The sequence below is a fragment of the Dermacentor andersoni genome, chromosome 9, assembly GCF_023375885.2.
Source record: "Dermacentor andersoni chromosome 9, qqDerAnde1_hic_scaffold, whole genome shotgun sequence".
Lineage (NCBI taxonomy): Eukaryota > Metazoa > Arthropoda > Arachnida > Ixodida > Ixodidae > Dermacentor > Dermacentor andersoni.
In genome coordinates, this window is record NC_092822.1 from 66,187,168 (window position 1) to 66,210,529 (window position 23,362).

A 23,362-nucleotide genomic window follows, 5' to 3' on the forward strand; every position below is an offset into this window, starting at 1 on the left:
TCTGGCGTTGTGGCGTTCCACTGTCGACGGCGCGCCTAGCTGTCAGGACGTCAATAAATTAGAGTATACAGTACTTGACGCGACTGTGCTGCACGGGAGACAGCAGTTGTTCATGCCTTCTCCCGACGACGATGCGGGAAAAATAAAGTCACATGACTGCTGATACTGTTCTAGAAGTCGTCCGGTACTACTCATCGAATCTAGAACGTTTCCCAGGTTTTACGCGATTGTGTATATGGCGTCCAGCCTGCAGCGTCGTTACAAACCTCGGTGAAACCAGGAGAACCGCAATGATTTTCCTTCGGTTCGATCACAGGCCCCTTGAAGAACAAGCTATACGCTTTTCGTGACGTCACGACAAGCTAGAACTCCTCATTGCGGCAGTTCCGCCGGTAAATAATAATAAAAAAAAACTTTGACGATTATTTTGCTCGCTGACGATTATTTTGCTCGCTAATAAAATATCTGGCAAGAAAACACGAAAACAGTCTTGAATATATTATTTGCCAGCCTATAGATTGGATCGAGCCCTATGTCTCTGAATTCCTGTTACTATTTTGCATGCTAGCCTTTCTTTCCCTTCTTTTTTTCTTTATTCTGTGGAGTCTCCACCATGCCTCTCCGTTGAAGTCATTGTCGCCTCCACGATGTCGTCATCATCACGCATCCCCATAATCATCAACATATATACGTTCATTGTGAGACCATGGCCTCTAAGAGCGGTCTCCAGTGCGGCAACGCCTGTGCTGCATCCGCCGAATCCACCGGGCTATACACCTACAAAATTTCCTGTATCTGTAACTTCCCGACTACGACTATCTACTCTTGGCAACCATTCCGTTGCACTGATATGTACTTCTGGCTATCTGCTCTATACACATTATCTAACCAGCCTAACTTCACCTACTACTCAGTCTCAACTAGAGTGTCAACCACGCGTCTTTGTTCCCTGATCGACACGGTCACCTTCCTCATCTCTCAACGACACCGCACCTCTAATTGTTTTCCAACTCCATCGCTCGCAGCGCCGTCCTTAAGCTTCCCCATCAAATTAGACAGCTTCAGTTTAGGGGACGCAAGCGGCTTGCGTACGCAAGAACTAGGGGCGACGGTACTGCGCATGCGCAGACCCTGATTTGCGCAGGCGCGGTACCGTCGCCCCTAGTTCTTGCGTACGCAAGCCGCTTGCGTCCCCTAAACTGAAGCTCTCTATTGTCTCGCCGCATTCTGCGGCAACATTCGACGACACGGAAGATTTACGATCGCTCGAGCGTAATTTGTCTCTGAATAGGACGAAAGAGCCCGAACGAACAAACTACTCTATACGAAGCAATAGCGAAAGGTTCGGCACAAAGAACGAGACGTCTTTGACGCCGTGGAACCAACCTTTTGAGCGTGGCCAGCGTTGCTCGACAGTCGTTGAAGCAAATTGCTCCCAACCAACCGGGGGGGGGGGGGGGGGGGGAGAAGAAAGGAAAAGAAAGAAAGCTGGGAGCGGCCGCTGGGCATTACAATGAGCCTCACCGCAACGCCCACTGACTGACCTTGCCTTGGAGTGACCATGCATATTAGACGAGCGTATAAGTATATATATAGAAACGCCCGTCTCCAACCCTGTTGGCGAGTTATTGCGTTCGCGGAAAGCGACGGAACGCGTGTGCCAGTGCGTCGCAAAGAAAAAAAGAAAATGAGAAAAAGAAAAGCCTCGATGCAAATGGGCGTCCGAGCGTCTTGAGGGCCGCTGTTGCCACCCTCAGAGCCAAGAACTGATTGATCTTTCCACATTCATTTATTGCCGTTCGTTCCTTTCTATGCTTTAGTTTGCTGGTTATACGTAGTTGCGACGCGATGAAAAGCGAATGCAAAGTTACTTGCGCACTGGAAGCATCGCTGGGCTTGGGTGGCGCCGGAAATGGGGCAAGGCTATGGTTCGAGAGAACGGAGAGATTTAGAAGTACGGGACCCGAAGCTAGCGTGCGCTTTGCCCCTTACATGCAGAGGGGCTCAGACATGCTACACCGTAGTGCGCGCACGCTATACATTGTATTATATGCACACATACTGCAATTAACATTGAATGCGCCAAGCGAAGCTGTCTTCGCGAAGTCCGCGGGGCTTTGCTAACCGTGGCAGCAGCAGCAGCACCTTCTGCGGCTGCTGTCTTGCTGAATAACTCACACACGGTACAGCGGTACAGCATGCATACAACGAATCGGTTTACAGCCGCCTGTACTACCCTTACAGATGTACCGGTGGCCACTTGTGTTCTGTAGGGAATTACGCAATGAAACGGCAAACCGCGACTAAATATAGAGCTTGCAGTTGAGCTACTTCGTTATCCACTTTGGGTACAGCTTCAGCGCGGAAAAAACAGACTTACGCGTACGCACACACAGCGCACTTGTAACAAAAAAAAAAAGGGAGGGGGGTTCTTTCCTGCGTGTTTGTGTGTGTGAGTACGCGCATGTTATGAGAGTGTGCTTTATTATGTTCTGGAGCTGTTACCAAGAGGTACCTGAATGTTATCATTCGCTATCACAAATCTGCACCTTCAAGCGGATGTTTCCTTTTGATGCCTTGGTGGAACACGGTTATAACGGTGCGTTTTGAGGACTGGACACAGAAAGAATGCACAGAGCACAGTCGCCGTGTGCATTCTTTCTGAGGCCCATCCTTATAACGCGCCGTTATAGTGACCATGTTCCATCAAGCTCGAAGGACCGCTGGGTGGCGTTCAATTGGACAGTAATGATTGCGCATTCAGAGCCCACAAGAAATGCCTAGGTGTCTTCTGAATTTTATTAAAACGTAGCTTTTCGTGCCTCCTCCTCCCGGAGTTAATTTCGCGCGTCTGCGGGGTCCACTTCTTTTCGAGAGAAACGTGGGTACGGTCCTGGAGACAGTGCAGTTCGTGCGACTCACGTACGTGGATCACGCGGCGGCCACCCTCGGGGTTCTAAATCTAAGTACACGAGCGGTCTTGGGCCGCGGTCGAAGGCGGGAGTCGCACCCGCGACCTGGTGCTCAGCGGAAGAACGGCATAGTCAGTGCCTCAACGCGGCGTGTTGAGGGCAACGCGGTGACGAGGCTGCACGGAACGGGATATGAGCCGGCGAGGTTTTTTCGCCGAGCGCAAGTACTACGTACCTATTAGTACAAAGTACGCCTGCTTGCACAGGATGCACGAAATGCTATTCGATATCATCCGGTTCGAAAGGGCGCATATTCGTAAACCCGCGGACGCCTTTTCGCGTACACAGACGCCTTTTCCTCCACGCACGGATCCATAAAAAAAAAAAAAAAAAGGAAGAAAGAAAAAGCGCCGATGCAGGTTCTTTGACTGTTTAGATATACCGAAAAAAAAAACAACGGCGAAAGCGCAGCCGATGGACCGAGAAGGTAAACGCGAGCTACCGGGGCTACCGGAACGTATAGCGTCCCGTCTCGGCGGTTGCCGTGTCAAGCCAGGCGTGATGATCGCATACAGGAGAGGCAGGCGTAGCTGTGCTCTCCCCCGGGACGGTGCGATTTCTCCGCCTCCACGTGCCGAGGTCGAGGGAACGAAGAAAGAAAGAAAGAAAGAAAGAAAGAAAGAAAGAAAGAAAGAAAGAAAGAAAGAAAGCGGCGATGCGTATACCATCCCCACGCGCCCGTGAACAAACAGCGTAGTCCTTTTTCCTATTTTTCGGAAAGCCGCGCACTGGAAGCGTCCGTGCACGTTCGACGGGAATTTGCGCCATGCGCGCCGAACGGGGCCAAGAGCGCGTGCAGGTACGCGCGAAGCAAGGACAGTGAAAAGGAAAAGACTCGATGCGAACCGGGGGCCCGCATTCCCCCGCACACACACACGCACACACACTCACAGAAAGTTCTTACGCTAGGACTGTATACGTAAGAGCAAACGCTATAGTCAACTGTGATACAGGACATATTAGACGGCCGGCCAACGGCAGAAACTATACTTACGAACGAAATGCTTCGTGAATTCGACCCCAGTTGCAAAAAAAAAAAAAAAAAAATGCTGCCATGGGCTTGCCTGTGCGTTACACGTTGGATCATTTAGAGCAGCCAAAGAAGAGCGTAGGTGGGACTGCGCGAGCGCAGAACCAGAAGTCAGCTCGGGGCCTTTCGTACCAACTGACCATAGCTAAACAACGGTACGCTATTTATGTTAAGTCTCTAGTCTTTAAAGGTAGTGCACCCGTGTGCAATTTAAACGAAGCAGACGGAAAGTCGACTAGCCAGACCGCAGTCTTTGAAGTCAGTGCATGCAAAGCCTTTTTCGGCACCTGCCGACGGCGTCTATGCCGCGCAGGGCATGACCATCCCTACAGAAAGATGCAAGATGTCGAGGTAAAAGTGGATGCGAGCGAAAAGTTCGCATTTTTTTTTTAGTAATTTGAATATCCTTAGCGATGGCATAACTTTATAAAGTACAGTGAATCAATTACATTAGACGAGTAGATCAACTGGCTATATGCCCTCACAATCATACCGCCGTCGTCATCACGCAACTTGTATTAAACGCACTGCCATATTTAGCTGGCACATTTAGCTGCATATCCTGCATATTTAGCTGTCCTTGATGAAGCCAAGCTGTAAGTGCCCATGGCTTTCTATAGAACGCTAGACTTGCGATGAGCAAGAGATTCCCACGCAGCTTTTCGGCCTCGCTTGGATGGGACTTCGAGTGAATCATGAACAAGGAGCGTGTCACAATCCTTCGCCCTTCTCGTCCCAATCAAGGTTATCGCGTATTCAGGATGCCTACGACCTTCTAAAGAACGCTCTCTTCTTCCCAGCCTAACGACTGTGACACCATTCACCAGCCGTGCGACTAATGCACTATACCGCAAGGTTCAGTCGTGGAATGCGGTGAACGGCATCTGACGTTTCCGCCTTCACTCGCTGACGCTTCGCCCACTGACGCGTTTTATGGCGACGTTTGAAGCACGACTTCAGGGCTTTTTTTTTTATATACTGTGAGAGCTGTTAGATGAGTTGAATGCAGTGCATCACGTGACATGCTTTAGAAATAATATTGGATTGCTTTTGTGAAAGGCGTCCTACCGACAATGTATGTGCTGAAGGGTATACTGGCGTTGGAACGTTGTCCATGACAGTTACATGCAAAATGAATGACCATCGAGCACACCGGGGCGATTATTATTTTTTTTTTCGCTCTGTTTTACTTGCCTCGTGAGACGCGTCAGGGAAGGAGTCGGCTGTCCACGAAGTCGATAGCGAATCAATCCCCGAGCTCTGCGAAAAGGCAAAGCGGCGGACGTTACCAATTACTTCCGGCCAATTGGGAGGACGCTAACGTGTCTGGTACGCCGGCCCAGAGTAACAACAGAAATGGGCAACGAAGTGTGAACAATAATATTTTTCCGCCTTTACCACACTAAGCTTAGAGAACGTTAAAACAAGAACTACCGTTATTTAATAACTCTCGTGATCGTACGAACGCGAAGCTGGATCATCATGTAATGTCCGAGTGTAGAAAAAAAAAAGAAAAGAAACGATTGAGTTTCCTACAACGATCCCTAGGGGGAAATCGCACTTCTCGCTACCTACAGCAATTAGATCATTTTTAGCAATCTAAATGGAACCATTCGCAATAATTATGCATGCGCGCAGACACTTATTGTCAGGCTGCGTTTATAAAACTTAAGATCACTTGGGTATTTATAAAGGTACAGCGTAATAGATTTACCTCACAGGAACGTCTGATGCAACGAAGATAAGAGAAATTCCTTTGCTATACATCATTCTATATATTGGAGCTGAACGATCGCAGCGCCAGTTTCCTTCAGTAACTTTTTTTGTAGGAAACTATGCTTAAAGCATGGCCTCCGAGATCTTAACGCGCGTGCTGTGAGGGACAGCACTCGCCGTCCGTTTTCGGAGGCCATGCTTAAAGGGGCATAAAAGACCAGAAAAGACACACTGGTGATCATGCCTACCATCTTGCCGCTCTAGCTCGTCTTGACGTCATGTTTTGACTCCGCCTGCTCTGGGCGAGTGAACACTCAAATACGAGAAAGTGATTTGAAATTTGTGACGTCACACTGACATTACTGCCGTGAGGTTTCGGTTGAACAATTATGAGACAAAAGCATGCTCTTCATTTTTTTTCCCCAGTAGTAACCAGCCTTCCCCAGCCGAATGAATGACAATGTAGTTTTGAAGCAGTAATTTATTAGTGCGAGTTCACTTATTGTAGCGTTCTAGTGCTCCTTATATAGTAAAAAAAAAAAGTGAGGAGGTATTCGCGTTAAGGTGAGGATTTTGGCTTTTGGTCTCCGCCAATTCATGCCCTAAAATGAAAGCTGCGGTTGCCGACAGCCAAGCAGTAACGACAACTTGTAGCGTACTTGAGAGCAAAAATACCGTTTCGCTGACTGTACTCCGGTACTCAATCTATGATTCTCATCTCCTTTCACAGTCGTCGCACACGAGAGGACTAGCAGTGGACATTGGGCGAGCCCTTTTTTTCAATTCTCGTTCTCGATCGGCTGAGCGACATGTAGCTTTCGCCACACTGCACTAAAGATTTGGTAAGACAGAATACCGCTCCGGTAATTATAGGGTTTAGTTATGCAAATGCAGTGTTGCGACCGAGGAGATAGTACGGCGGGTCGAAAATAACCGCGAGTGTTGTTCCCTTGACATTCCGTCGCGCTCCCAACGCTGAAAAAAAAAAAAAAAGAAGAAGAAGAAAGAAGAAAATGCGCGAATCGAGTTTCTGCAGGCAACGCACGAGACAACTACGCTCTTTCGTCAGGGAGTCTTGTCAAGCACTGTTTACGACCAGTCCCGCACCCGCCGTCAACAGAGAGGTCGAACCTGCCGCAAGGTATACCGCGACGACTTCGTCAAGTTTTTCCCTCTGGCTATGCGATTTCACTCGGCTCAGAAACGAAGCTGGTTGCAATCGACGTCCTTCCACCGAAACCATTCTTTCCTAGCTTCCACCCTGACAACAGGTATGCCGTCGCCTCGCTTCGAAGTCCTGCACTGCGAGCGCGAAGAAACACGTATCGCTCCTGTGAGACGCGACGGGTAGGGCTTATGACATTCTCGTGAGGGGCTGGCTTGTACGCGAGACGATTCCAACAAAGAGCGCGTGGAACGAAGCCGAACAAAGAAAAGGCATTAAGTTCGCGAGGCAGCCAGGAGAGGGGGAGGACAGTAAGGGCATCGGCGGCCGTCATCGATCGACGAAAGAGGCGACGTTGTTAAGGCGCAGACGTCTCGTTAGCGTTGTAATAGTAAAGAATCGAACGGAAAGGACGGCACTAATTAGCCTCTGTGGAACAAAAGACTTTGCTGATGTATCCCAAAGTAAGAAGACAGAGAGAGAGACGAAGATTAGCGATGGCGGTCTGAGACACGTTATGTAACCACCGTGACGTACACTTCGAATCGGACATGCGACGCAACTCGCATTGCACTGCGCGCATTTACTGAGGCAGAAATATGACGGGACAGGTCTCGCACGGCTGGGCAAACCCCACGAGAAACTAATTCTCGGACACATCCTGCCTACATTTCGTTTTGCCTCCAAGTCATTCGCGAGTGGCGGTCGCATTACGTCACCGTTACCCCTGCACCTCCTCCCTCCCCCCCCCCCACGTCGAGAGCCGACCCCAAAGCACGTGCCGGCAACTATACGAGGTCAAACGAACTGGGGAGGTGGGGGGGGTGAGAAGGAGGGGGACGGAGAGCCCTCTCTCTTGACCGTGAGCTGGAAAGAGGTGAAGCCGCAGTGCTGCAGGCCGAAACCAAAGGGACCATTAAGGAAAGGGTTAGGCAGGTGGAGAGAAAGGGCAGCATGGAAGGTAGGCGACGGGAGGGGTGTTCTGGAAGCGAAAAATAAAGTTATTAAGAAGCACGCCTTCCTTGCACGCGCCGACGACGTTCATGATTTGACCTCACTCTTCCTGCCCCCTTTCAGAGTTAAGCGCCACATGCCCGGTCGAGTGGAAATGCACGCCTGCGGCGACCGCCTCCGGGAAAAACCTGCCCGGCTCTCTCTCCCTCTCTTCTTGCATGGTTACCCTGCACGCACTGCAGGCCCGGTGCTGGTCCGGCACCGCGACTCGGCTCTGAACAGGACATTAGTCGAAGCAAGCGCGTCATTCCACTTTCATCACTCGCGCTGCTTCAGACAAAAAGACGAGGCGCGCTGGGAGGAACGCGAGACGCATCCTCGAGGACCTCACCCCCTCCCCCTCTTCTTTTCCCACAGGAGATCGTGTGACGCAGCGTAGGAACGTCCTCACGTGCTGCTCACACAGGAGGTGAGGACGTTCTCCTATGCCGTGTCACATGAACGTCACGTCACAGCACGACGTCTGTATCCTTGTCAGAAACATGAATGGAATGTCTGCGACGTGCTTTGACCGACGCCGCACGTGTTCAAAGTCTCTGCACTACTCTTACTGCTTTTTTTATTTTTTATTTTTTCATGTAAGTGTGCGTCGTCTTTTCTAGAAGTAAACCCCTGGTTGACGATAATCTAGCGGTTCGGTACCTTCTGTCCCTGTCTGCGTCTTTGACCATTCTGCCGGAAGAATTCGCTCTGTCAACCCGAACCAACCGGCCCAGCTCGTTGCCCTTACTTTCCGAAGCAACGCAATGTGTCGAGCAAGGCACTTTTTAACCCCAACAAAACAAGGGGAAATGCCTTTGTGTGCTATGTATTTGTGAACAGCTTCGTCAGAGTCGTTTTTTTTTTCTCTCTGGAATGTGGAGCACGAATGACAACGCCACTCCGGATAAAGGAGGCCCCGCTGTCTTGCTTACAGTGCTTTGCCCTGTTGGACGCACACGCTTATCGATTCTCGATGATATGAAGTTGCTTCACTTTTCTTTGAGCATTTATTTAGTTATTTCTCGCTTCGCCGTGGTGCGTCGCTTTTTGATGAATCACTGAAGTCAACCACACCCGAAGGCATCGGCATCACCGTCCTGTCTTACTTATGTCCACTGCAGGTCTCACTGCTTATCCTGGTGATCTCCAATTACCCTTGCACTCTGCCAGCTCACCCCATCTTACGCCTGCAAATTTCCAAATTTTATCCCCCCACCTAATTCTCTGCCGTCCTCGACTGCGCTTTCCTTCCGTTGGCACCCATTCCGTAACGCTAACGTTCCAAGTTAGCTGCCCTGCGTATTACATGGCCTGCCCAGCTCCATTTGTTTCTTTTAATGTCAACTAGAATATTGGTTACCCCTGTTTGCTCTCTACTTCACGCCGCTCTCTTCCTGTCTCTTAACGTTACGCACAAGATTTTTCTTTCCATCGCCCTTTGTGTGGTCCTTAACTTTTTCTCAAGCTTCTTTGTTAAGCTCAGAGTTTCTGCCCGATGTGCTACTACCGGTAGGATGCAATGACTGCACACGTTTGTTTTCAAGGATAGCGGTAAGGTGGCGGTCGTGACTTTGTATACTTGGTAGCGCCAATCGCATGCGCTCAACCCTTCTGTGGATCTCCTGCTTGGGATACGAGTTACCCAAGACTAATTGGCCTAGGACACCTTAAGCAGCGAGCCATGCAGGGTTCCAAAAGCTTCGTCTGCTCTCTATGCAGTCGTATAGAGCAGGCCCCATCTCCTTCCTCTTTTCTCTGTGAGTGTCCTCGCTACAAGTTACAGAGACGATCACTCGCAATCGCGACAGCGCGCGTTGATCAGATGCCTCTAACAGAGGAGATCATTACAGGGGCCGACACCACGGGTCATCGCAGCGGAGGGCCGCGAGGGCACTCTTGCAGTTTTTAAGGACAACAGACTTGGACAAGCGGTTGTAGCCTGAACTGATGGTTATAGTGCCACAAGTGCTAGTGTGCTGTGCGTCGATAGTATGCGGTGATAGCTACCGACTGTGATTGCGCATATGTGCTCTCTATATTTCTCTCTGTCTCTACTTTCCTGACACTTCAACTTCCCCCTCCCTCTCTCCCAAGCGCAGGGCAGCAAACCGGATCTTCCCCTCTAGTTAACCTCCCCCTTCCTTTCCCATTTCCTTTCTCTCTCTCTTCCCAGCTTCACTCTCACTAAAGGACGTATTCTGCATTCCTAAGGCACACGCGTCATAATGGCGCCGTGGAAAAACACGGTACATGTCTACGTGAAATGAGAGCTATCGCTTCCATTGTTTCTGAAGTCCTCGTACTATGGCGCCTAGTCTTTTATCGCGTGTATACGCGTATATGCCTGCAGTAAGTCACTCTGCGAAATTATCTACTGTATTTTTTTTCCCGATGTAGCTTCTATGGTAATATTCTCGTTCTTTCTATTTGAGCACCATTCATCGCTCACGTTTCATGGTCATATTTCCATGAATTGACCCTTCATCCGCATCCACATCATTTGTCGCCGACTTTTATGGCTTTCACTGCAGATGTCTGCAGATGTTTTGACGCCTGGCTACTCGGTCGCACAGTTTCCTTCTCTTTACTTGCACACCCTTTATCTTTCGCGTACTCGTAGCTTTCCTTCGACCTACCCATCCTCCATCTGGCCCACCCAACATCCCTCCCTTTTGTCTAAGAAGGAACGCGGAACCAATTCTGCACTTCGGTCCACTCGGTCGAACTCCAGCACACTCGGTCCCGCGCCCAGCAATTCGATTGCTCATCGCTTATCTATAAGTTTGTTCGTAAATCATATATCTCCACGGTGTCTTGACCAGAGTGGGTGCAACCGATGTGCCGTCAGAAGCCGGCGACGACAGTGGTTACGTGCTTGCTGTGCTCGTGGTCACAGCAACGAAGCGGTCCCGGCTGTTTCCTTCCTCGATAAGAGGAACTCCGTGATTAGGTTATCGGTCCTCGATTGAGGAAAATCCACGGTGGGTTTACACTCAGTGCTTACCGCTGTGCTACTCACGGCAGGCGCTCCAAGGCCACGTGCGGATCTTTGCGGAGTGCCTTTTCGTATGCTACGCGAAGTGCCATGCTAATCAAAAGCGGCCTCAGATAAGATATATGCAGAAGTGCGCGTGCAAGACACCGCCGCAGGTTTTTACTCTGGGTGGGACCGAACAGTCGCTGATACTCGGCATAGAGTTTAGAGGACCGAGGGCGTCAAGGTTAGATATTTTCGCGCTTTTTGTTTCGCTTTTCTTTAGCTTTGGGTAAATCTAAATTCCGGATTTGAGTAAGAGGCAACATTGCGAACGATACCTTTCACGGAATAGTCAAAGCTCAAGCGAAAGAAAGAGGCGCATTTCAGCCGAAGAGTCAAGGTCACCTGACATTGAAACTTAGTAGAAACAATCAATGTATCTGCTTTAGACGTTTTGAACTTGAGGCATGTGGACAGGCAGGTTTTAAATAGCTAAAGGAAAACAAAGAACAAAGAAAGAAAGACGCAGGACAACTAGAAGGACCGGGCACATAAATGCGCATTTGTGTGTTCGATACTTCTAGCTGCCCTGCTTTCTATTGTGTTCTCTTTTTTTGCGCCCACTTGCAATCGTAGCGTAGAAACAAACTTTATCTTAGGGCAAGCAGAGGCTAGGTGACAAGTTGTAATGACTCAGGCTATTCTGCTTCCCAAAGCCCCCTGGCTTAATTTTGGTGACAAGCGGAGGGCTGCGGATTGATTCAAGCAACGTAGAAATTCTTTAACCTGCATTGAAATTTCAACGCGTGACAGCTGCCATAGATGCGGTGTAAACGTGGTGGCTGCGATAAGGAATTGAACCGGTGACATAGCACGGCGCAGGAGACACTGCGGTAGGTCTGTAATCAGTCAGAGTGCGAGCGAGTTGTCTTGACTGTCAATTGTAACGTGCAATAGAACCTGATGACCGTGCACGACATTTCAAGGAATGGTTCTGAAATGATTCAAATATCGTGAGTGCCAAGCATGTAAAGTATGTAGTTCAATGTTATAGGTGAAAGTCACGCAAGTTCTTAAGAACGCGCGGCCCTGACTGCTCATACATCTGATAAATAGAGACACCTCTGAAAGTTCGTAAGCATAAACAAGATATGACATACTAATCTTCTCCGTGGCTGTTTAACATGTGCGATATGCTTAACATAGCGAAAAAGCAAGAAACAAGGACAGAGATAGGGGATTCAGGCCTTCCTCTCTTGTTTTATCTCTTCGTTTCTCCATAATCTCTCGTTGCGCTGTTTAACCACGTGCATGGCAAACTAGCCCAAGAAACTATTGGTTTCGATGCTTTCTCGGCATAATCATAATTCGCTCCCCCCGTTCACGCGAAGCGCGAATACAGGAGCGCGTTGACGTCGCTCAGCGGTAACCACATGTAACGTATTCTCAACTTCTTTTGCGACGTTATACACCGACTAAAGCCGGTGTACCGTTTCTTTTACACTGCGACAATGGAAATGTATTCCACATGAATAAAAGTTATAGCATATATATATATATATATATATATATATATATATATATATATATATATGTATACCAATCGTGACAGATGACTAACTGCCGTGTGGCGCGCAATAGACGCGCGGACGCCGAACGACGCCCGAAATACGCCGAATACACGTTCCATGTGGTTGCTGCTTTAACATTTAGCTCGGACGTTGCGCCAACGTTAGGACAAACCACGACGAAGTTGCATACAGCCGTGGCGAGAAAGAAGAAACAAAGAGGGCCCTGAATATACGACTTCTGCTTTTCACCATGATCGTTGGGCACATGCACACGACTTATGCGCTCGCACGGCGCCTGTACATTAAGAGCAAAAGTAGAAGAGCAACGGGCGGGCTCTGAACTTGGCACACATTCGCCGAACGACACAGGTGTGTCTCTCTGGTCCAGGTCCCCATTTTCCACTGCGCAATTAGGCACAATTACGGGGCCAGCGAACGAAGCGCGCGCGCCCTTGCAGGACGACGGCAAATGACACACCATTGCAAACTGCTTCGTCGAATTCGTCACGCCGTGATGCGCGCAGCCTCTTCCACACGACCGCTCAGCTTTCGTGAATTTCGGGGAGAGGCTATAAGTCGACCAGTGACCCCGCCCACGTTAAGTCAGAGCTCCATTGTTAAAGGGAAAGTGCAGGATTATACCGGCGAACGTGTCACAATAATGCAGCATTATTCTCGCAGCTATGGGGCGTGAGCACTAATGATTCGGTGCTTTATACGGTAAGGGCATTCATAACACGAGGGGAGTCAGATTGTCTACACATATATGCATAACGACTCAATCTTCCGTGTCAGCGCATTTTACCAGCTTTCCTCGTCATACAGATGCATTATGATGCCTCGCCTTTCCTCCGACTCGCCGAGCTAATGTATGAGAGCACACGATTATCGGTGTAGACTTGTCGGTTTATGAAAGGACTCCCTCACTTCTTTACGTGTAGCGACTGCTATTTATTGTCCCGGCGTAAGCGTCTTGTTTGAAGCCCACCACGGCATACGTCGCATTTACACCGCCTATACTTCAGAACTTGCTAATACCCTTCGTAGTCGCAACCTTTTCATCCTTCGCTTGAGAAGTTTAGCTTTTCTGCAACTGACAACTTTCCTGCCAGTGCTAGCAATGAGTTTTACCTTTTTAACGCGCTCTAAAACAAAGCCTAAGCCGACGACGAACTGGCGACTCCTTCATGCCGGAGTAACTGACTTTTTCTATATGTCGACTCCATTTTAGTGAGCTCCCCGTATTCCCCAGATGGAGTACGTTCAATCTGTTATCACCCGGCTTGAATGAAGTACTCCCCTGGAGCGAGTAAAAAAAAAAAAAAAAACACTCTCTAAATGGAATAAAACAATGGGACAAACTGCCACTCTTGCACAAAAAACGTTGCCAGCACTCTCATTTGCCCTAAAAAGCGGACAGGCTCTTTGGGGCTGCTTGACTATCGTTCGATGCTCAAAGAGATTACCTTTTTCTTGGAACGGTTTTTCTGTACGCCAGTTGCTTTAAAAAGATCACTGGCGTTACACGGACCTATTCTGCTGTCGTTGACCTCAACAAAGGCGAATGATTTACATGTGTTCATACTTGGAACGTCCTACAAGAAGGGTACTGAACTTCCTATACTCTTACTTTGAAATAAATAAATTTGCACATACATCTTACACTTAAAAATTAGTTTTCTTCTGCTGTTATGTTTTCCTGTGATAATCCGAAACTTCACCCTTTACATAGCCATGCCAATCCAATAACGCACTTTTTCTATTTGCAAAGTGGGTTCCATTTTTGTTTGTGTTTTCCTTTATAACCCCTCACGTAGACGACCTCCTTCTAAGCTCATCTAATGGAGGGCTATTTGGATACTGTCAAATTCCACCCTGTTGACACTTTGAGCCAATCAGGGAGAGTGCATCCGCTCTATGAACCAGTCGGAGATGACTGTGTGGCGAGTACGACAATGTCCCGAATTGGCGAACTGATGTGCGTCAGCCAGAGCATATTTCTTTCGATGTTTATGTCCATTTGTGTCTTTCTTCCGTGTCTACCTGACGCAGCGCCCGTACACGTGTACACATATTTGAACGCCCGCAGCTCGGCTAGCCGCGGGCGGAGTGAAGCTGACCTGGCGCCGTAATTCTTCAACCCGTATTTTGTCGGCAGCCTCGAGCCGTAGAAATCCGAGTCCTTGCGAATCGAACAGCTGCCTGCCTCTCTCCACAGATGGTTCAGATTGCCGCACGAGCAGCGCCATATATTTGTCCTTTACCTGCTCGTTGGGCTAGTGATAGTGCACACGTTGCCGCAGTTTCATGCCGTTTTAGAGCGCAGATCTTAGGCGTTGTCTCTGGTAACCGAGCGAACGAACACAGCGAAGGATGAAAGCGAGCGCGGAACTCAGCGGTCGATGAAAGATGAAGAAAGTGAAGAGGTCGCGAGGAGGAAAGCGGTGGGGGAGGGTGCAGCGGAACCATGAGGCGGAAAGAGGAGTAGGAGGGTATGGCGAAAGCGGGTGAAGAAAAGAGTAGTGCCGCGCAAGACGGGATTTGTGGCGACGATGGCTACGAGATGGCGCCAGAGTAGCGCGCGCCGTCTGCATGGAAACAAAGCGCTGCATGAGCGGAGATCTGTCTGCGGCGGCTGCTGCGAATCGCGCCCACGCGTCACCCGCGCGCTGCCTCTTGCGATTAGCGAGGCAGTCGCACCACACAACACTGCGTTTGCAACGTGCCGCACGGGGCAGGTTGTCCGCGCCAGGCAATCCATCGCGAAATGAAAACACGTATACCGCTGCGCTCGAACTTCGCATCAGGGAATATCTTTATCGTCGGTGAAATTTTTGCGAGAAGACGAATTACCATCCCGCCCAGTTAATGACCTTGCTAAATTTGAGAACTGCGATATCCGAACCGATCTCGAACTTAACGTGCTCGAAGCGGAGCGTGTTCAACAAAAGCAACTTCGGCACGCAATAGGACTACAGCACGTGATTCGTAATTCAGAACGGTAATTTATTAATACAGCACCATGGTAAGATGCGTTAACTGCGGTCGCTTTTAACATGAGAGTATGGCTGGGTAGCGTGGAAGCCTGGGCTTGTTGGCGATTCATTGGAAAAAGCGCTGTGTCCTCCTTTTTTGCGCTGTGTCCTTTTTCCAATAGCTGGGTAAGCTAGACAAGACAGCTGAACAAGACACGTGTGACGAAGACGCCGTTGTAGGCCTGGTTTTTAAACGCAACTGGTCGCTGTTTGAAGCGGCCACCACGCGAAAAAAAAGAATCACCCGAGATCGTTTTCGCGGAACGAGCTAGCGCTTTTTAGGTGAGTGATACGCACCGTTGAACTCGTGCTAATCAATCGACGTCACAATCGGCCAGTGAGATATAGGACAAAACAAAATAGAAAGATGCACGAGGCAGCGCATACTAAACGCGCTTTGGAAATCCACCTGCTTCTCGATTACAGTCGCACTGCGAAATGGGAGGTGTAACGCGCTATTATGCTTTCGTTGGCCACGTTCTTTAATACCTGGAAAGGCAGTTTCTTTTCTTTTTTGTTAGACTACCCAACCGTACTTTCGTCGCTGCGCTTTTCTGGCATTATGCGTGACGGCACGTCAGTTTAGCGGGTACGCCGAAAAAAAAACCGGCCTTCGAAGCACTTGTAGAACAGGTTGTTATAACTCGTTGTGGCGACTCGGTCGACTGGCCTTCGCAGGAATATGTTGCTTGCTCCTTATGATGGTTCGGAGTGTGGGGTGGGGGGATTGGTCATTCGACCTCGCTGCTAATCTTCGGCGCTATGCAAGATGACTTTCTGGGAAGCCCTTAAAAAAAAAAAGAAGGAAAGGAACCAGGACACGCACGCTTTGTTCTTGTTCTCGAAAATGATTTTAGGTATCAAAGAAGATTTGAAATCAGTTATTGTGCTTCTGCTTCATTTTGCTATTGTCCCGATCCTTTCGCCGTGGCGCAATGACTACAGTGTTCTGCTGGTTCTGTGTGTCAGGCCGCGGGTTTGTCTTCTGGTTGGGGCTGCTGCTGCTTTCCATTAAGACGTGAGTGGAACGCAAAAAAAAAAAAAAGGTTGCTTGCCCCCTGAGCGCTGGAAGGAACATTTTACTCAGGTGATCAAAATAAGTTTGAAGTCTTCAAGAGTGGCCTAGGCATCAATCTATCCCTTTACTTGGATGAGACACACTGCCTGTCTCCGAACGCTACTTTAGTGCGACGAGTTTAAGCAAATGAATGAACATTTCGAAAAGGAAGGGGGCATCTTGCTTATGTTGAAGCGTAAAATAAATGTGGGAATGTGTATCAGCCGGCTCCTCTGTTAAACATGGAATGAATGTCGACAGCAGCCGCGTTCTTTAGCCCCTGTTCTGTTTAGCATTACATCACGAATGTCACGGGAAAGGAAAGAAAGAAAGGATAGCGAGAGTATATCCAGCGACAGAATGCGCGGTTCTCTCGAAAGACGGGATTAAGGCGTTAGGCATTCTTTCGCTAGTACATGTGCGCTTGGGCATGAAAGATTGTTCATTTTGTTGGATGAGAAAAAAACGTTATGGAGGACGAACAGGCAGATGAAACGAGTGCACCTTTGATTGCTTTGATCTGCTGTCTCTGTAGAGAGGAAACAAAGTGTTCGTTTTGTTCACTGTACTCTTCATATTCCCAAACCAGTATACCATATGATAGTTGACGAAACTGATAGTAACATCTACTTATTTTCGATCGTTTGCAACGATCACCCGCCGCTGGTGTTCGTGCCGTTTAAATGGGCTAGTTTAACACGGCGCTTACCTGGTCTGTTCGTTTCACCATGTCGCCGTCTGCGGTCCGAGCGAAATCCTTCCTTGTAGCAGCACTCCGTCTTGTCCCGACGAGGTTCGAGTCGCGAAACCAGAGAAAAAAAAAAGTTTTCACCAAACGCTGCCGTGACCACGACGGCGCACCACGAAACACGCTCCGCGCTGAAGCAGACGACGCGCGAATGAAAGAGCGGCCATGGAGGCCGCCATCTTTATACGCAGAGGGAGAGGGGGCGGGGAGGGCGACGCGCGCTTCCTGCGGAAACCAGCGAAGCCAGCCAGCTCTGACGCCACGCGTAACGTCACGACGACGTCACAAACCTTTCGCCCCTCCCCGAAGCGATGAATGGACGACGAACAACGCGGCGGCCGACGCTTGAAATAAAGACGACCGTAACAGGAAGAAAGCAGCGGTGAAGCGGCAACAGGAACTCGTTTTTCTTTGCAGCAGCGAGGAGGGGGACAGGCCACGATTGCACGTAGCCGGCGTAAGACGGACGGCTTGTCTCGCAGCGTGCGTGTTGTGCGTGTGTGTTCAGAGTCAAAAGTCGCACGTGTCGCCGGAACCAACGATTCAGCTAAAAACGAAAAATATGGGTCCCTGAATAAGCAAAAACAACGCGCGCGTGTCTGGAGAGTGCCGTTGGTCACCGCTACATTGGCTTTACGCCGAGCTCCGGCAATGCCGCGATGGGTGCGGGGGATTCCCACGGCGGCAAGGGGTGTTATCATTGGTCGCGGCCGTGCCCTGACATCATGCGGCTCTGCGCGTTCCTGAGCGCACTTTTTTTGCTTTCAAGGCTAGGATTTACCGGGTAGCACGCACGCGCTGGTGGTATAACGGTGAAACACCTCGCGTTGTGCGTAGCAACATTTAAAGAACTGTGTGGGGCTACCGGAAGAGTTAGCTTTTGACGAGTGAGAGAGCAATCAGATGCTGACTTTGAAGAGTGCATCCGTTTGCCTGACCGGCTGCCCCAGCCTATCCAACCCCAGTGAAAGGGTGAAATAGTAGGCACCAAGGTTTCAGGCGTACACGGATCGTTTATAAATGCGTGCGCTCACTTGGGTCTATTTATAGCATCCCACGAATATTGCCCATAGTAAGTATACGGCGGGTTGCAATTGTTACGTGAGCGGCGCCTTTGGTACCTGTTTGCGCACAGAAAAAACAGCGGGGGCGACGGTGGCTTGAAGATCCTGCACCAGCTACTACTGATGTCATAGACCGTGAAAGCGCGTTTCCGAGCTTAATTACTTAATAACTAAAAATAATTGCACCATATTCAAGGGCGAATGTCGCTTTGTTGTTTGTTAACTGCCACAGTATGGGAAGTTTGGCTGCTGATGAGCCCCCGCTATCCCAAAATAATAGCTATAACACACACACACACACAATATATATATATATATATATATATATATATATATATATATATATATATATATATATATATATATATATATATATATATATATATATAGAAAAATAAATAGAAGCTTTCCAAATCGCACATAATAAAGATCAATAGACACACTGCATATATTTATAGAGGTCTTGATAAAAATTTGACAGTCACTTAATTAAGTACCCTTACGTGATTTGAAGGTGAAAATGAGGACTTGTCTAAGTTATTACCTTAAATTAAAACGCCACCTTGATCCACATTGTTCCAATTTCCACCAACCTTAATCCGCCCTAACCGACCTTAATCCGCTTTAATCCACCTTGATGAAATTTAATTCATCTTCATTCACGTTACGTCACCGTAGGCATTTCGCAGTGCGAGCCGCAGCCGGTCCAGCACCGGGAACGTGACGTCATCGTTTGGTCACGTGGGTTTTTGTGCCATAGGATGATAACGCCGGCGGACGCCGTATTTTTCGCTTCATCGAGCCACTAAGGCTTTCGCTTTCAAAAAGTGTAAATCTAGGTATGCATAATACAGAGCCAGCGTAGGAGCTGTGAGAAGCACGATTACTCTGCTTGTGATTAAATGCGTAATTTATGTCACATAAATGCACTATATATATTCACAAGAAACGAATGAGACCACTGTCAACGAGCAAATCACGTAAGGATTTTACAGCATCTCATTGTTTAAAGGGACCGGACACGAAACAGCAATTTCTTTACAGAAAAGGGGACGTCTGTCTAAGGCGTCCAAACGATCACGATGAAGTGACTGCGGGTGTCGGTCGAATTGTGGACATTCGATGAGGACATGTTCCACATAGGCTTCCTGAGGTGTCACAGTGTAACCACTGTCTGAAGAGGGCCTTTAAGAAAACGGGATATGCGCACGCCACATCGAAACGTAAACGATGCAAGAGTGTGTTTAAAGCCCGTTCAATCTCGAAGTTTGGTGAAAAGCGTAAGATATGTGCACAAAAAGTACGATTTTTGTCCACTCAACGAACCACTTTTTTTTTTTTTTTTGATAATCTGCGTCTCACTCCCCGAAGATGCTCTTTTGGCGCCGCAGCAGCCATTTTTGTCTGCTACTTCATTTCCCGTTATTCCAATGTGGCTTGGGATCCACAGTAAACGGATCTGATGCCCATCATAAAAAGCGAGAGTCAACACATTCTTGATGTTCTAGCGAAGAGAGGAGTTGTCACCGTGAAAACAGCATTGTAACAGTGTCTCCAGAGCTGCTTTGGAGTCCGAGCATAGATAAACCAATAGTGAATGCGCGTGCTTTCGGCTACAAATGCTGCACTTTGTAAAATGGCAAATAGCGCTGCCGATGTGGATGGCGTTCTGTGAGAGGATGGGAACTCTTCCTTGCTTCACATGCGGGGATGTCAAAACACAGCACTCAAAATGACATCTGCAGGTCGTTGATGCATCTATGAGGACAAACGTGTAGTTTTTCCTTGCTGTCGACTCATATGTAGTAGAGCCAGAAATTCTGCCTCCAATGGATGAGTCGAAAATTGCTTTTCTTTACCAGGAACGTTCAGTATCATCAGCTTGTTAATGCGAGCGAAAAAAAGGAACAAATAAAAATAAAGGGGGGGGGGGAGGTGGCGGGAGTTAGTACTAAGTGTACGCATCGAAATTCGTGGCGTCACATGCTGGTGTTGGAAGCGCCGCTGTTTGGGCGGGAATAGGCAAACAATTTGACCTTCACTTTCCCTTGTAGTTAAGCCATTCAATTTATCCGCTCAAGGGAAGCCGGTGGAGCTACAGATCTTCGTCTGCTCCACCATGAAAGACTGCAGAAGTGTTTCTAAGGAGGTGGGGGAGTGCGGAATACAATAATGTTAGTTTGTGGCAAAAGAGAAAACTCGAAAGATAAAACACCAGAGGCAGATAAAATCAACACAAAACGTGCATTGGTTACATCGATCGCGAAGGTCATTTCAGGACGTATACCGCAAGCGATATCTTTTCAACAGTATCTAAGACGCTAAAGAGAAGGAAATGAAAAAATAAAGAGAAATATCTTACGGTGTCGAGAATAAATATCTTATCTTCTACGCGTGATCTATAGTTCACGATCTTTTGTTTTTCCTCTTCTCGGCCAGTATATGACGGTATGCGCTATCGGGGTGCGAATCATCATCATGATCCTACTTTGTCACGCTGTAGTGGACAGTGTCTCCAAATGACCTCCACTTACCCCAGTCCTGCGCGTCATCCGATTGCGTCATATTTCTAAAAAAATCCTAATATCATAACTACATCTGATCTACCTGCCACCCCGAATTCTTTTCTCTTTGCTTTCTCTCTAGCAGATCAACGGTGATTTGCTCCGCACGATACCTCCTCGACCCCTCTACCCCACGTCGCCTTCTGTAACTTGACCTCAGCTTCACACAAGACGGTCGTGCCACGGAGTGGCCAGTGAGAAAAATGCTTCAAGGATTATCCGCAGAGTAGGTCCGTATGGCTCCGTTTAGGCGGGCACGCTTCTGGTGTGTTGGCAGCTAGCATTTACGCCATGAAAATGAAACCATTTAAAAGCAACAGGCTGCGTTGCGTGCCTCAGTGCACCAATCGAGCGACGAAGGATGAAGTACGTAAGTCTTCACTTACTAAGTCTTCACAGACGCGTCTAAAAAAAGTGGGCGATGAAGCTCCCGATCGGCAAGCATGTGACGGCGCCAATGAAGGCTTGTATCGTGCACTTTGTTGGGACCAAATACTCCTTCTGGGGCGGAATCCGTAAGCAAAATGCTAATTGTCGACATCGTTCGCAAAAGCACAAACATTAAGCTTTTACGGCGTACGCTGTGGCTGTAGCTTACGGGAACGGGACGTTCGAGGCGGCACGAAAAGATCAAGCAATTAAACGAGTCCCAGCCTATGTACGCCCTACGACGTGACAAGGCTGTCGGAACGCCGCCGCAACAGTTCATTATCTGCAGTCCCGCTAGAGACAGCCGTGTCTGGTGTCCGAGTACCAGCGGAAGACGAATGGCGCGTGAATTTTGAGGAGCGGTCGATACAACGTTGTAGCAGGCCATATGCGACAATGCGCGTACGTTCGCGGGACTGTGTGTCGAAGAATTCCTCCGGTCTTACCTTTTTAGCGCGGTAGCTTTATGACGGGTTTTTTGACGTTCTAATCTATTGCCCTTGAAGAGCTATGCAATACCGCTCCTTGTTAGAGCAAAAGAAGCAGCAAATCTTAACTTCTTTTTTTATCCCGGCCACGACGGCCGCATTTCGATGGGACCGAAATGAAAAAAAAAAAAAAGAAGACGGCTGCATACCGTGCAACAAGCAAGCACGCCGTGTTGGATCAACGCCACCTATATATAGTGTTGGCTGGATATGCAAGATGGCCATTTTAGACTTACGCGGGGCGTGGATTGTTATATTCGAGAATGCCATTTATGCATTTAAGCGGGGCGTGTAAGGCGTGGCAAGGCGTCCGAACAGCGCGAACGAAGAATACAACAAGAAAAAAAAGTCATGCATGTCGATGCGACGGCTCTCGTCAGAAACAAACTCGAATTCCTGTAAGGCTTGCCTCGAACGTGCGGCGTCTGTGCAAACGACGCTTGAATAGTAAAAGCTGCAGCGCGGCTTGCTTTGACGGACGCCGCGACAAACGAAATAGCCGGCGTTCTGAAAACACGGGCTCCTTTTTCGGTTTTTCCCCCCACACATTTGAAGCTGATACACCGTGTCTAAAGACACCTGCTTTGCAAAAAAGTTAGCGTCATCGCTACCTTTTTCTTCGGCATGCTTCGACACGCTCGCGCAGTCGGTGATCCTGATAATCTCTGTGCCCGCTTTCACGGATCACTTCGTGCGCAAAACCATGCGCTGCGAACAAACGTCGCGCCGTTAACGAGGCGTGACGGCGATATTTTTCACGAAACCAGGGAAAAAAGAAAAGAGAACGCTAACAAAGACGCAGTAAAAATGCTTATGTCTCAGTTGGACGGCGGCCTTTTCGGCTCACGGCGAGTGTCAGATAATCAAGCCGTGCAGAAATAAGCCGAGACGCGCAGGTGCACCCTTGTGTGGCGTCCAGCGGTCGCATCGAACCCCAGAACCATTCCAGGTAGCCTATGGTGTCGGCCCGGGTGTGCGCATACATTAGAAACGACGTATACGTTCCCCCTCAGACGTACTACAAGCGCACCCAGTACTGACACAACCATCCTCTGCCCATTCGCCTGAAACCCACGCTCCCCGTCCTGGTCAACATTGTGGTGCCCGTCCCTCGAACAAGCACAGCGCTACCCCCACTTTCAGAAGCTGTGAGTGATGGCTCACTCCCCCGCGACCTCCTTCTTAGTACCATGACTTGCTGTTAGAACGTGACTGTCTTTCATTTTCTACGCATGCCCCCTCTTGTACAAGTACACACGATGTGGCAACGCAATAAGATATTGTTGGAGGTCGGCGCAGTGTATGTCGTCTCTCGCAGTCATTGTCCTTCGCGCTGTACGTAATTTTTTTTTATCATGAATTACCAACTAGCCCAAGCAACCACCATAGTTCTCGTATAGTTGCGGCGACCGCTCCTGGTGCAGCACATCGAGAATGTGCTGGGCCATATAAAGGAGGCCCGATTTCGCCAAAGAGGACCGACAGGTAGAGCATCGGGTAGAGAGAGAGAGAGAGAGAGAATGATAAATGAAAGGTATACGGAGGTCAAC

At 48.8% G+C, this 23,362-nt stretch overlaps 1 protein-coding gene across 1 annotated transcript in view; it reads right to left on the minus strand.

Moving 5' to 3' along the window:
* Positions 1-17,403, minus strand: part of LOC126528192 (sodium- and chloride-dependent neutral and basic amino acid transporter B(0+)-like) — a 60,315-nt gene extending 42,912 nt beyond the window's left edge. Inside the window, exon 1 of the mRNA XM_050176071.3 lies at positions 17,229-17,403. Coding sequence (XP_050032028.1) covers positions 17,229-17,249 — 21 coding nt within the window. The 5' untranslated portion in view covers positions 17,250-17,403. The remainder of the gene's footprint in view (positions 1-17,228) is intronic.
* Between the last annotated feature and the right edge of the window lie 5,959 nt (positions 17,404-23,362).